At 41.6% G+C, this 12694-nt stretch overlaps 1 protein-coding gene across 2 annotated transcripts in view; it reads right to left on the minus strand.

The window, feature by feature from the left end:
- The window catches only part of SMAP1 (small ArfGAP 1), a 150643-nt gene that overhangs the window by 102813 nt on the left and 35136 nt on the right, over positions 1–12694 (minus strand). For both annotated transcript variants that reach the window (XM_072142172.1, XM_072142171.1), the window contains exon 2: positions 4320–4453. In XM_072142172.1, coding sequence (XP_071998273.1) covers positions 4320–4453 — 134 coding nt within the window. The remainder of the gene's footprint in view (positions 1–4319; positions 4454–12694) is intronic.

A 12694-nucleotide genomic window follows, 5' to 3' on the forward strand; every position in this document is an offset into this window, starting at 1 on the left:
TACAAGGAGGAATAGAATAGTACACAGCCCAATCGGATTCTAACTAGTTAAAAGCTAGAAGAAGATATTTCAGCAGTTCTCCTCTGGGGTAGATGTAGGACCCCACTCATGGGGTCTGTGGAGCGCATTGATGATGTGCTCTCCTTCCAGGCATTGCCATTTCATTTCACAGCTGCTGTGCCAGGAGATTAGACGTGTTCTGCTAATAGCACCCAACATAAATATGTGGCTCACGTCTGACGAGAGCAAAGCACAAAAAGGCACAAACAGAAAACTTTTGGGAAATGAGTGGCTGAAAAGTAAGATAAGCTACAGGCAAAGCGTTTGTGAAGATTTATAGTGTTACAGAAAGCCCCAATCCACAAAGCGTAATAGAGAAGCCTGGACCTCTGGCAGTGAAGAAACAATGAAACACATTAGGAAATTGAAGCTAAAGGACTGAGCAGGGATAGTCCACCTTTACATTGACCTCCCGCTTCAACACTTCACAGAAAAGTAACATTGTCATCAGTAACTAAAAGCTCACACAGATATATAAAAAGGGTGCTCGCTACTCTGTTACCAATGCTAGAATGTGTATGAGCACACATAAAACCAGAATGCGTAACACCATTAACCCCTTAAGCCAATGTCTTGAAAAGCTTCACCCATTTTGAAAATGGGCGGCATAACATTTTAAAATCCGAGGCATCTGTTCTTAAATCACCATCCATATGCATGGAAACCCCCATGGGGGACAGAGTGAGTAAAGAAGGAAAAAAAAAAAAAAAAAAAAAAAAAAAAACACACATACTTTCCCGACTCCATCCAATGAGGACAACACCGCCTTCCAGGAGACTTGACTTACTGGGGCTTATTTAATAAGGGTCCTGCGGCCGCATTTTCATCGCGTTTTCTGACTTTTTGGGAATCGCGCCGGGGATTGTGTCACACACAATCGGATTGTGTCACAATCACACCGGCTTTCACGTGACAAGTCGGAGGGCGGGCAGTCGGACGATCCAACCAATTCAGACAGCACGTGGGATTTAACATTTAAAATTGTGTTGCAAGCCATGCACTTAAATGCACCGGGAATAAGGTGGTGAACTCCAGCGGACCTGAGCGAGGAAGACACACATGCAGGATATCAGACGCACGCTCGTAGTGAATCGCAGCAGACTTCATCCACATCGGACATTCCTGATCGGGGATCGCACAGCGACCAGTTAAGTGTGCCCGTCCACAACTCCCCCCCCCCCCCCCCCCCAGGAACTTCAGGTCAGACGTATGGCACAAAAACTGAAGTACCGAGGCAAGGTAAATCGTAATACAAAACCCCCAGTGAAGATCTTTTCACTGCAGGTTGATGGGGCAGCATAAATCTGCAATGGAAAAAAGCTATCCATTCTCATGGCCAGTGGGGGTCCCAGAGTTCAGAACCAATGATCACAACGTTTTGGAATATTATAGTGATATATGCAATTGCAAAGGAGTATTCCTGGAATCCTGTAACAGACACTATCTCTACACTGTTATTTCTAACAATAAATCTCCCAAATATTAAGAAATACAGCTACTGAAAGCAGAGGATATTGAGAATTAACTGGAGTATGGACAGAGGTGTTGAACATCATATCATATCATATCCTTTACACAATGGTGGACATACTGCTTAAAAAGTATAGAGAGAAGAAAACCGCTGCACAAAAGAAACACCACCGGTGCACTGGTAAACTTATATGTATGAATAAAATATACTATGTTTCTCTTACATAAGGATGTGATCTCTGTAAACAAGCAAGGTAGTTCTGGGAAGCTTACACAATGTGCTACATAATGAAGGTTTTACTTGTTGCCTGATTTGCAGGCAAATAATCCTGGAGAAACAGATTATTTTTGACCCAACTCATGTGGAGTAGCTATGTATTACAGATACACACACAATGAGTTAAGAAAAACATATTAACCCCTTAAGCCATGGATTCTGTTGTCTTTTGGATGTTTGGACATAAGATAATAGTCGATTGAGAATAAATGAAACCTTCCTATTCACACAGACAGGGCTGTGACATTTTAACCGGTTAAGGACCGGGCCCTTTCCTGTTTTTTCATGTCCATTTTTCACTCCCCACCTTCAAAAATCTATAACTTTTTTATTTTTACACGTAAAGAGCTGTGTGACGGCTTGTTTTCTGTGTAACAAATTGCACTTCATAATGATGGTATTAAATATTCCATGCCATGTAATCGGAAGCGGGAAAAAAATTCCAAATGCAATGAAAATGGTGAAAAAACGCATTTGCGCCATTTTCTTGTGGGCTTGGATATTACGTCTTTCACTGAACGCCCCAAATGACATGTCTACTTTATTCTTTGGGTCGGTACGATTAAGGGGATACCAAATTTGTATAGGTTTTATAATGTTTTCATACATTTACAAAAATTAAAACCTCCTGTACAAAAATAATTTTTTTGATTTTGCCAACTTCTGGCGCTAATAACTTTTTTATACTTTGGTGTACGGAGTGGTGCGTGGTGTTATTTTTTGCGAAATTTGATAATATTTTCAATGATATCATTTTTAGGACTGTACGACCTTTTGATCACTTTTTATAGATTTTTTAAATTTTTCAAAATGGCAAAAAAGTGCCATTTTCGACTTTGGGCGCTATTTTCCGTTACGGGGTTAAACGCATTGAAAAACCGTTATCATATTTTGATAGATCGGGCATTTTCTGACGCGTCGATACCTGATGTGTTTATGATTTTTACTGTTTATTTATATCAGTTCTAGGGAAAGGGGGGTGATTTGAAATTTTTGGTTTTTTTATTATAATTTTTTTTTTTTAAACTTTTTTTTATTTTTATTTATACTATTTTCCAGACTCCCTAGGGTACTTTAACCCTAGGTTGTCTGATCGATCCTATCATATACTGCCATACTACAGTATGGCAGTATATGGGGATTTTCTTCCTCATTCATTACAATGTGCTATTAGCACATTGTAATGAAGGAGTTAAAAGGGAATAGCCTCGGGTCTTCGGAAGACCCGAGGCTACCATGGAGACGGATCGATGACGTCACGGGGAGCGGCGATCCCAGGTAAGAGGCTGTTTGAGGCTGCCGGCAGCTTTGCCGGCAGCCCACGCTGGAAAAACACCCGCGATCGGTGCTAGCACCGATCGCGGATGTTACCGGTAAGCCTTTGCTGCAATATGCAGCAAAGACTTACCGGGTATGGAGAGGGCTCAGCCCGTGAGCCCTCTCCATGCAGCGCGACGCGACCGCCGCCGTGAATACACGGCGGGCGGTCGCGAACCGGTTAAAGACAAGCTTTTTTTCCTGTAAATTGCATTAATGTCTGATGTTATTTGTATTTTTACATTAGAATAAAAAACAGCACAGAATGCCATGCCATGTAGAAAAATGGGGTGTGGTTTTGACATACGGAGCTTCAAGAGCATGACATTGCAATAAAAAAATTTTTTATAGAGGGATATCTGGGAACATTTTCAAGGGAAAAAAAACCAAAAAACTACAAGGGATTCGTTAAATCTGTCAACAAGAGATGGGACAGGGTTTCACTGATCCACCCCCAGCAATCAGATTTAATCTATGAAGGAACCCAGCAGCAAGTGTTCAGTTACCATGCAGCGCCACCACAAGGGAAATGAGACATTACACAGTTTCTACTGAATTAAACGGTTTAATACAAGCACATGCTGGGTTCTTTACTCTGAGAGACAATGGGTAGTCACCATGTGCCCTAAATAATAGAGAAGTAAAGAGGCCAAAAAATATACAGTACATATACACTATATACTCTGTTCTGTCCACTCTGTCTTCCCTGCACTAGACCTCTGTACAAGGAGTAATACTGATACTGTGTCCTGATTGGCTGGGCTGTTTGTGCACAGAATGGCCGCGCTGGTCTCGGGGTGTGTTCACACTTGGCGTTCTGACATAGGAACATGAAAGCACAGGCGTCTAAAACTAAAGAGTCAGAACGCCATGTGTGAACGCACCCTCAGGGGGTCGAGCCCACTTCAGGAGGTGCGGAGAGGATTTTACAGATAAAGCTTTCTCCAGTTGTGCTAAAACTATGTTTTGTCAAGTAACTTCACAATTATTATTTAAAGCCTTTTTAAGGCCTGGGTCAGAAAGGGGTTAAAGAAGAGCATAACAGAACAGCAAAAACATTACCTAGAGATTCAGGCCCCAGTGACCATTGGTCATGAAAGGGTTAACATACCTCCACCAACAAAACCGAGCACAATGTAACCGCACACAGAGGCAATGTCACAATACAGAAGCAGTAGTATGTCAGACCAGTTACCTGAATTTGTTCTGGGGTCCATTGATCCAAGTTGACAGACTTGACTCTTGATATGTGAACACCAAGATTTCTATGGATTCCAGCACATCTGATGCAAATAAAAACTCCTAAGTTCCAGGAAGCCCATCGTGGACCTATAAAAAAAAAAAAAATGACAGTTCATTAGAGAATTAGTGATCTACATCTACAGATGGGAGAGCAAATGCAAATTACAGAAATTATTTTACATGTTCCTCAAAAAGGGACACTCCAGACGTAGCTGTTGAAGTGGGCTAGAGATTTAGTACCATTAAAACAAGCCAGTCACAAGAACAGATCCTTTTTTGCTCTGTGTGACTTAAAAGGTAATTCACCTTTTTAAAGGTTCCAAAGTTTCTAAAGAGAAACATATATTATATACTATATATCAGTGATGGCGAACCTTTTACAGACCGAGTGCCCAAACTACAACCGAGATCCACTTATTTACCGTGAAGTGCCAACATGAAATTTTAAGCAGTAACTTATTGCTACCAGTTCTTTCACATCTTTCAATTGTATTGGCCCCCTGAGGCCACCAATTAAAAGAAGGTGGGCAAATTCAGATTATCATTGTAGCTTCTTTCCAGGGTCTCTCTGTAAAGGAAAAATGGTCGAGTCCAGCATGATGACCTCCAAAAATAATGCAGTTCTGTCAAAACCTTCTCACTTTTCCCGCAGCTCCAAACAGCCAACGAAGTGTCAAAAAGAACTGAGAGCAGCATCTCTTAATTTACCTGGGACTGCAGGAAAATTTGGTGGATTTGTTCCTCTGTGGTGAGTGCCCATAGAAAGGGCTCTGATTGCCACCTCTGGCACCCGTGCCACAGGTTCGCCACCACTGTCATATACTCAGATATCTTTGAGAAATGTCTTTCTTCTTGCCACTCTTCCATAAAGGCTAGATATCTGCAGTGTACAACTGATTGTTGTCCTATGGACAGATTCTTCCACCTCAGCTGTGGATCTCTGCAGTACACATAGGTCAGTGATGGCGAACTTTTTATAGACCGAGTGCCCAAACTACAACCAAAACCCACTTATTTATTGCAAAGTGCCTACATGGCAATTAAAGCAGTAAACTTATTGCTCCCTTCTCTGTCATTGCTTTCTATCAGGTCAGTATCCTGAGGACATCAATACAGTAGAAAGAATGAGAACACTAAGAATTGTCATCTCTGGAGCCGGGACGACAATGATAATGCAGATCTGCCCACCCCTTCAAATTCCTCCAGTTGTCTCAGACAGTGCTGTTGCTTTAAAGGGGTTGTCCAGAGGTTGAATAACTTGACTGATTTCTTCCAAAAACAGCACCACACCTGACTATGGTTCGTACCGTTATTGGGACTCCGCTCTATTCATCTCTATCCAGCAGAGTTGCAATACCGACACAGACCATGGTCAGGTGTGGAGCTGTGTTTGGAAGAAAGCAGCCAAGTTTTTCAACTTCTTGCCAACACTCTTAAGATAGCACTAAGTGTGGCAAGTCCTTGGCTGTCTGGGAATCCATGAAGATACCTTTTGTCCTCTTTGGTGATGTCCCACTCGTTACCTTATGCTCACGATGGAGCCTCTTTGCGCTTCCTCCGTGGCCCCTGTGGTGATGGGTGCCCACAGAGAGGGCTCTGAGTGCCATCTGTGGCACCCGTGCCATAGGTTCGCCATCACTGCTATATATATTCTACCGTAAAGATGCCATGGAACCTGCCATGCCACGATAAACAGGCACAGGGACAGAGATTAAGCCCTCTAGGCATCTGTGCCTGCAGTAAAAATGACTTCATGCAAACCAAAAGTTTGCCAAATTAATTCTAGTTACACCCCTGGCGGAAAAACAAATAGTCCATAGACAGAATGACTCTTTTGATCCTTACGGTATAATCTTAAATCTGATGATCCTGTAAAGGCCATTTACAGGATTAGAATATAAGTATAACAAAATATCCATTCAACATCCATGTGAAGTTATTGATCATAAATTATAGTGTCGCAAAGCCCTTTTGTTTAACCTCCATTCTGATACACATGTCAGTGACCGTGACCTTTCACACCATCACCTGGGCATCCATATGCCATAAGTCTGTGCTGCAAAGCTGAGTGAGACTTTCTGCTGGAAATGCTCAGGGCCTCGTCTACAGAGCAGCTTTTCAGTTACCTGAAGCACAAGCTGGACCTTATAGTTCAGGCGTTTACAGATCAAGTGCATTACAAAGTTCTGGCCTGTAACCAGCAGTGAAGCCAATGAATTTTCAAGACTGGCATAATTGGATTACACATTCGTACACAGCTTTTAAGAAAAACAAATAGTACATTTTCTAATCTAGACCCAGGTATATTCTGAAGCCTAGAAATGTCAGGGCACGGTAATAACCATTGATAGTCGCATAACATTCTATACAATAACGCAATGGAGAAAAGCAAGCTCAATGCAAACACTCAATATATATTGATCTACACAGAGCTTTACTCTAGTGTCCAAGTTCAACAAGAAAACAAAGTACATCTAAAGCTTTTTTTTTTTCTTGTTTCTTATGATGATGTTTTTCTAGCTACAGTATGTGTAGGTGGATAATGGGAAAACAGTGCCTTAAAAGGGAATATGACATCAAAGAACAAAAAGTCCCAGCATTCCCATTTCTGAAAATTAATGTTAATGTTTGTATCATAAATTATAGCAGTCCCTGGGTTGCGTACAAGATTCTGTAGGTTTGTTCTTAACCCTTTCACGACCCGTGACGTAATAGCACGTCACGGGTCGGCCGCGGGTGCATGGAGAGGGCTCACGCGCTGAGCCCTCTCCATAGCCGGTAAGTCTTTGCTGCATATTGCAGCAAAGGCTTACCGGTAACACCCGCGATCGGTGCTAGCACCGATCGCGGGTGTTTTCACCTCGATCGCCGCCGGCAATGCTGCCGGCGGCTTCAAAAGCATGGCGGCGCGTGGGCGCCGCCATCTTTTCGAGAATCGCCGCTCCCCGTGACATCATCGGGGAGCGGCGATCCGTCGCCATGGTAACCTCGGGTCTCGCGAAGACCCGAGGCTACTTCTGGTTAACCCATGCATTACAATGTGCTATCAGCACATTGTAATGTATGAGGAGTAAAATCCCCATATACTGCCATACTGTAGTATGGCAGTATATGATAGGATCGTGCAGACCCCCTAGGGTTAAAGTACCCTAGGGAGTCTGAAAAGTACTAAAAATAAAAATAAAAAAAAGTTAAAAAAAAAAAATTTATAATAAAAAACCCTAAAAACTCAAATCACCCCCCTTTCCCTAGAACTGATATAAATATAAATAAACAGTAAAAATCATAAACACATTAGGTATCGCCGCGTCCGAAAATGCCCGATCAAAATATGATAACGGTTTTTTACTGCGTTTAATCCCGTAACGGAAAATCGCGCCCAAATTTGAAAATGGCACTTTTTTTGTCATTTAAAAAAATTAAAAAATTCTATAAAAAGTGATCACAAGGTCGTACAGTCCTAAAATTGATAACATTGTAAACGTCATCAAAATCCGCAAAAAAACGACACCACCCACAGCTCAGTACACCAAAGTATAAAAAAGTTTTTAGCGCCAGAAGATGGCAAAATCCCCCAAAAAATTTTTGTACAGGAGGTTTTAATTTTTTTAAATGTATGAAAACATTATAAAACCTATACAAATTTGGTATCCCCGTAATCGTACCGACCCAAAGAATAAAGTAGACATGTCATTTGGGGCGCACAGTGAAATCCGTAAGATCCAAGCCCACAAGAAGGCGGCACAAATGCGTTTTTTTACCAATTTCACTGCATTTGGAATTTTTTTCCCGCTTCCTAGTACACGGCATGGAATATTCAATACCATCTCTATGAAGTGCAATTTGTTACGCAGAAAATAAGCCGTCACACAGCTCTGTACATGGAAAAATAAAAAAGTTATGGATTTTTGATCATGGGGAGTAAAAAATGAAAATGAAAAAACAAAAAAGGGCCAGGTCCTGAAAGGGTTAAGTTGAATTTGTATGCAAGTCGTAACAGTATATTTTATAATTGTAACCCCAGACAAAGCTAAAGTACAGTAAATTACCAATATCCAGAGGTCCATTTGTAACTAGGGGTCGTCTAAGTCGGGGGCTGCCAGTACTTTCTACCAGTATATAAATTCCTCATGATTTTCTAGACCTCTGCTTGCTGTCACTCTATAGAAAGCTTCTATGTTTACTTCCAGTTGACAGAAATCTGACCATGATCACACAGGGGCACTGCTCATTAGACCGTAATCAGAGTTGTGTGTTAGAATTAGTTTGATCATGGTCAGATTTCTGTTCACTTGTAGTAAACATAAAAATGCATCTCTACTCACCTTTCCAACGCCTCCCACAGGTCCTTTTCTTTCTTCTGGCCCTCTGGCTCATTCTTAAAGACTGACCCCTCTTCCCACTGTGACCTCTGGTGAAGCTCTTCGTGACTCTCAGACTGCGATGATCAGATGTACTCTATAGTTTTATTGATAATCCTTGGTCCCATTATAGAAAAACCATTTTTGAAACCTGGGCAAAAAAAATTGTCTGGAGCTACAATATATAAAATATACAGTTTCGCCTTGGATACAAATTCAACTTAAGAACAAACCTGTGGAACCTATCCTGTAAGTAACCCAGGGACTGCCTGTATTACAGAGTATAAACAGTCATATGGAACAATAGGAGTGAGGACCCTGCACCAGGAGCTTACAGTCTAGAAGTATGAAGGGGAGATACAAGAGCTTGTATAATGGTCCAGCCATTATACAACAGAATAAAATAAGTATTGCATTTGGTGCAGCCAGAATATGACTGTCCTTTATTGTGCGCACAAGTTTTTAGAGTTGTCTTTAACCCTTTCCTGCAAAGGAAAGTATTTGTAATGCACTGTGGGATGTAAACTCCCGCAAACTTCAGTACTATTATGTTCAGCTTCTGGGTCCCAAGCAAAACCAGTGCCAGCACCCTTCTTTAACAACGAATGGAGAAAACGTACATTGTGGGTGTTAACCCCTTGCATGTGTCAGTATTGCAGTGCAGAGCATGGCTTGTTCAAGTCAAAGCCTAAATAAAAGCAAATACATGTTCTATCTACCGAAAAAAAAAGTTGTACCCCTTAAAAAAAAAATTATTAAAAATCTCATCACTCAAAATATGAGCCCTCATATGTCCACAATAAAATTTAAAATGCTTCAACCCGTAAAATGTTACAATATAAATCTGCTATGAAGGACACTCCCTGCCATGTGCCTATACAGCAGAGGGGTACTGGTGTGGCAGGAGAAATTGCTCATCAAACTTTGCAGTGATTTTTGTCATTTAATCCACGGGGAAGGTGTACTTTTTGGGCCAAAATGAATGCATTCTCCAAAAAAAAAAAAAAAAGTTCAGTTTCTAAATTGCATTTCCATTATGTTTTATAGGAAACTTACCATCATAAATCTACCTATTAAGGGAGATCCGCTGGTAGGTTGCTAGTAAGGTGCAAAGCCCTTATCTATTTTCAGCTAATAGTAAAATACTATATAAACGGCACTATACTTTATTAAGCAAGTATGTATATTATCGGCAGGGGCTATGCCGAAAAGTATTTCAACAAATTTCCATTTTCTCATAACTAAACATTCTTCAACTAACATGAAACACAATGTGCCATGACAAAACAATCCCAAAATCACCAAGTTATGTTAAAGTGTTCCAAAGATATAGCCACTTATTCTAAAAATAGGGCCTAGTCAGGGGAATGAAAACTGCTAAGGTTTAAGAAGGTACACATTTTATATTGTGGAAGGGAGAATACACTTTAAGCCCAGTATATGGTCCTTATAACTAAGCAAATGTCTAAGTTCATGGGAAACAAAAGAGAAAAACTGTCCGCTCACCCAATCACGCTTCTCCTCCTCCAAATACTTGTGCCGTTTAAGGTGTGCAAGCTTCCCAGATCCTCAGACTCCAAAATGTATTCAGAATACAGTACAACAGCACTTAAGATTCCTCCACACGGTTACATCCATTAAAATTCTTCTTTATTAGTGACATGTAAAACACAGATTGATACACAATAGATCTACACGCTTCGACGCCATCGTGTCTTAGTCATGATCCAAAACAAATGTCTTGTTGGCTTTAAAACATACAGAGACAGTTCGATTGATGGCTATGATTTGCTTATATTCAATACAGAGTTAGGACTTTCTGTTCCACCACATAATAGAAGCTCTTGAGATTTACATTCGAGACTTTCGAATTTCTCATAAAGCATTCAATATATAGATGACGGGGGAGGTTTTCACTTCTACCACTAGCTTCAACGTGAAACTCAGTAAAAGCAAAACCTCCCTTTGTAAAATGTACATTATGTAGAATATAATTACTGCAAGCACAATTGCAATTTAAGCACCCAACCATCTGTGCACAATTAGCTACTGCACGCATACACTGGAAGTCTGCTTTTACCATCTACGTTGCAAATATAAACACCATTGTAGGTGGCAATGGTCAAATCTGAGTCTCGTTTTAGGTGGGGTGTAGAAAAAAAGCAACGTGCTGCCACACAGCAACCCAAGTCTTCCTTCTCAGAGAAACATCACTCATGAGAGCAACTTTACCAAGAAAATAATGAGCGTAGGGTCAAACTATATTAGACTTCCCCAAAATCTTGCATGCACGCAACGGAAATCGGGGGGGGGGGCGGAGGGGGGGGTTCGAGGTCGAATGAAAACCCTACGGATTAGAAAAAACCGCCGCATTTAAAAACAAAAAAGTGTCGCTCGACTCGCGCTTACCTTCACCCACGATGGCTCGGTGAACTCCAGTGCGTTCGATGCTCTTCAGTGCAGCAGCGACACCTGGTGGACGTCAGAGGAACTACCTTAGTGAATCTTGGCCGGACCCGAATCCACCGCAGAGAACACGCCGCGGGATCGCGAATGGACCAGTTAAGTAAATCTGCCACTATGTGTGTGTGCGGGCAAAGGGCAATGACTCTGTCCGAACTACTAGGATGAGCCACGTGGAGCAGTACATATGAGAGGAGCTGTGGGGAGAGCCGGAGGGCAAGATTATCATTTTTATGGGAGGCCACTGCCCAACCTGTGAAATGGTGTAATTTTGTTAATAACATTGAATTAGGGATGTTACTATCTTATCCTGAATAAATTTTAGAATTTTGTCTTCATAGGAATAACCCGTGGAGGGAGGCCGCTGCAGGATAGGTTATCCGTGGAGGGAGGCCGCTGCCAGACAGGTTTATGTGTCAGAAGGGTGAGATAGAAGAATAGGAACAGCTGAGCCGAGCCTATAAAGCTGTGTTTTGTATACACAGAGACAGTACACAGCTGAAGCCCCCTCTGGTGGACACTAGTGGGAAATATTTAAGATCTTTAATATTTCTGCAAATGTCTGCGGCCATAAAAGTAAAGCACTACAAACAATTAGTAAATTAATCAAAACCAAAATTAAAAAAAAAAAATTTCCAACCTGCTCGTCTTGCAATATCTCCAAAAGTTCTCCTGCACTACAGTATTGAAAAACACTAAAGCAACATCTGTAAACAAGAATGTAGCATGACACGAATACTGCAGGACAATTGATCAATCGCCCAGATAGAGAAGAGAATCTGCTTTTGGGCAAAGCCGCCCCTTAGGTGCACCACTCACACCTCCCCTCTTCATGCTGCAGATTAGTGGCACTGCACAGCCACTAGTAATGGGTAGTATCACTCTATAGGGACAACATCCTCCCCCCACAATGTTTAAAAAATAGCTTTACATTGTATATAGGACAAGGCAGACATGTCACAAGCCATAATAAGACGATGTTGCAATACTTAACACTATGGCTTTATAGAACACATTCCTATAGAGCAGTGATGGCAAACCTTTTAGAGACCGGGTGCCCAAACTTCAACCAAAACCTACTTATTTACCATCGAGTGCCAACTTGACAATTTAAACAGTAATTTATTGCTCTCTTTCACATATAAATCACAACAGTTAATCGTATCAGCCCCCTGAGGACACCAATACAGTTGAAAGCAGGAATGCAGATTCAGACATCATTGTAGCTTCTCTCCAGGGTCTCTCTGTACAGGAACAATCGTGGGGGCCAGTAGTAGGACCTCAAAAAATACTTAGGCCCTGTTCACACCTTCTTACTCCTCTTTCAGTTCCAATCAATCAAAGATACGTCACTTTAAAAGAGTGCCAAGAGCTGCATCTCAATTGTCTAGGACTGCAGGAAGATTTAAGCCCTGTCTGTCGAACTTTGTCCTGGGGCGACAGCCTGGGTGCCCACAGAAAGGTCCCCGAGTGCCACCTCTGGCACCCGTGCCATAGGTTCGCC

Source organism: Engystomops pustulosus, chromosome 3, assembly GCF_040894005.1.
Source record: "Engystomops pustulosus chromosome 3, aEngPut4.maternal, whole genome shotgun sequence".
Classification (NCBI taxonomy): domain Eukaryota; kingdom Metazoa; phylum Chordata; class Amphibia; order Anura; family Leptodactylidae; genus Engystomops; species Engystomops pustulosus.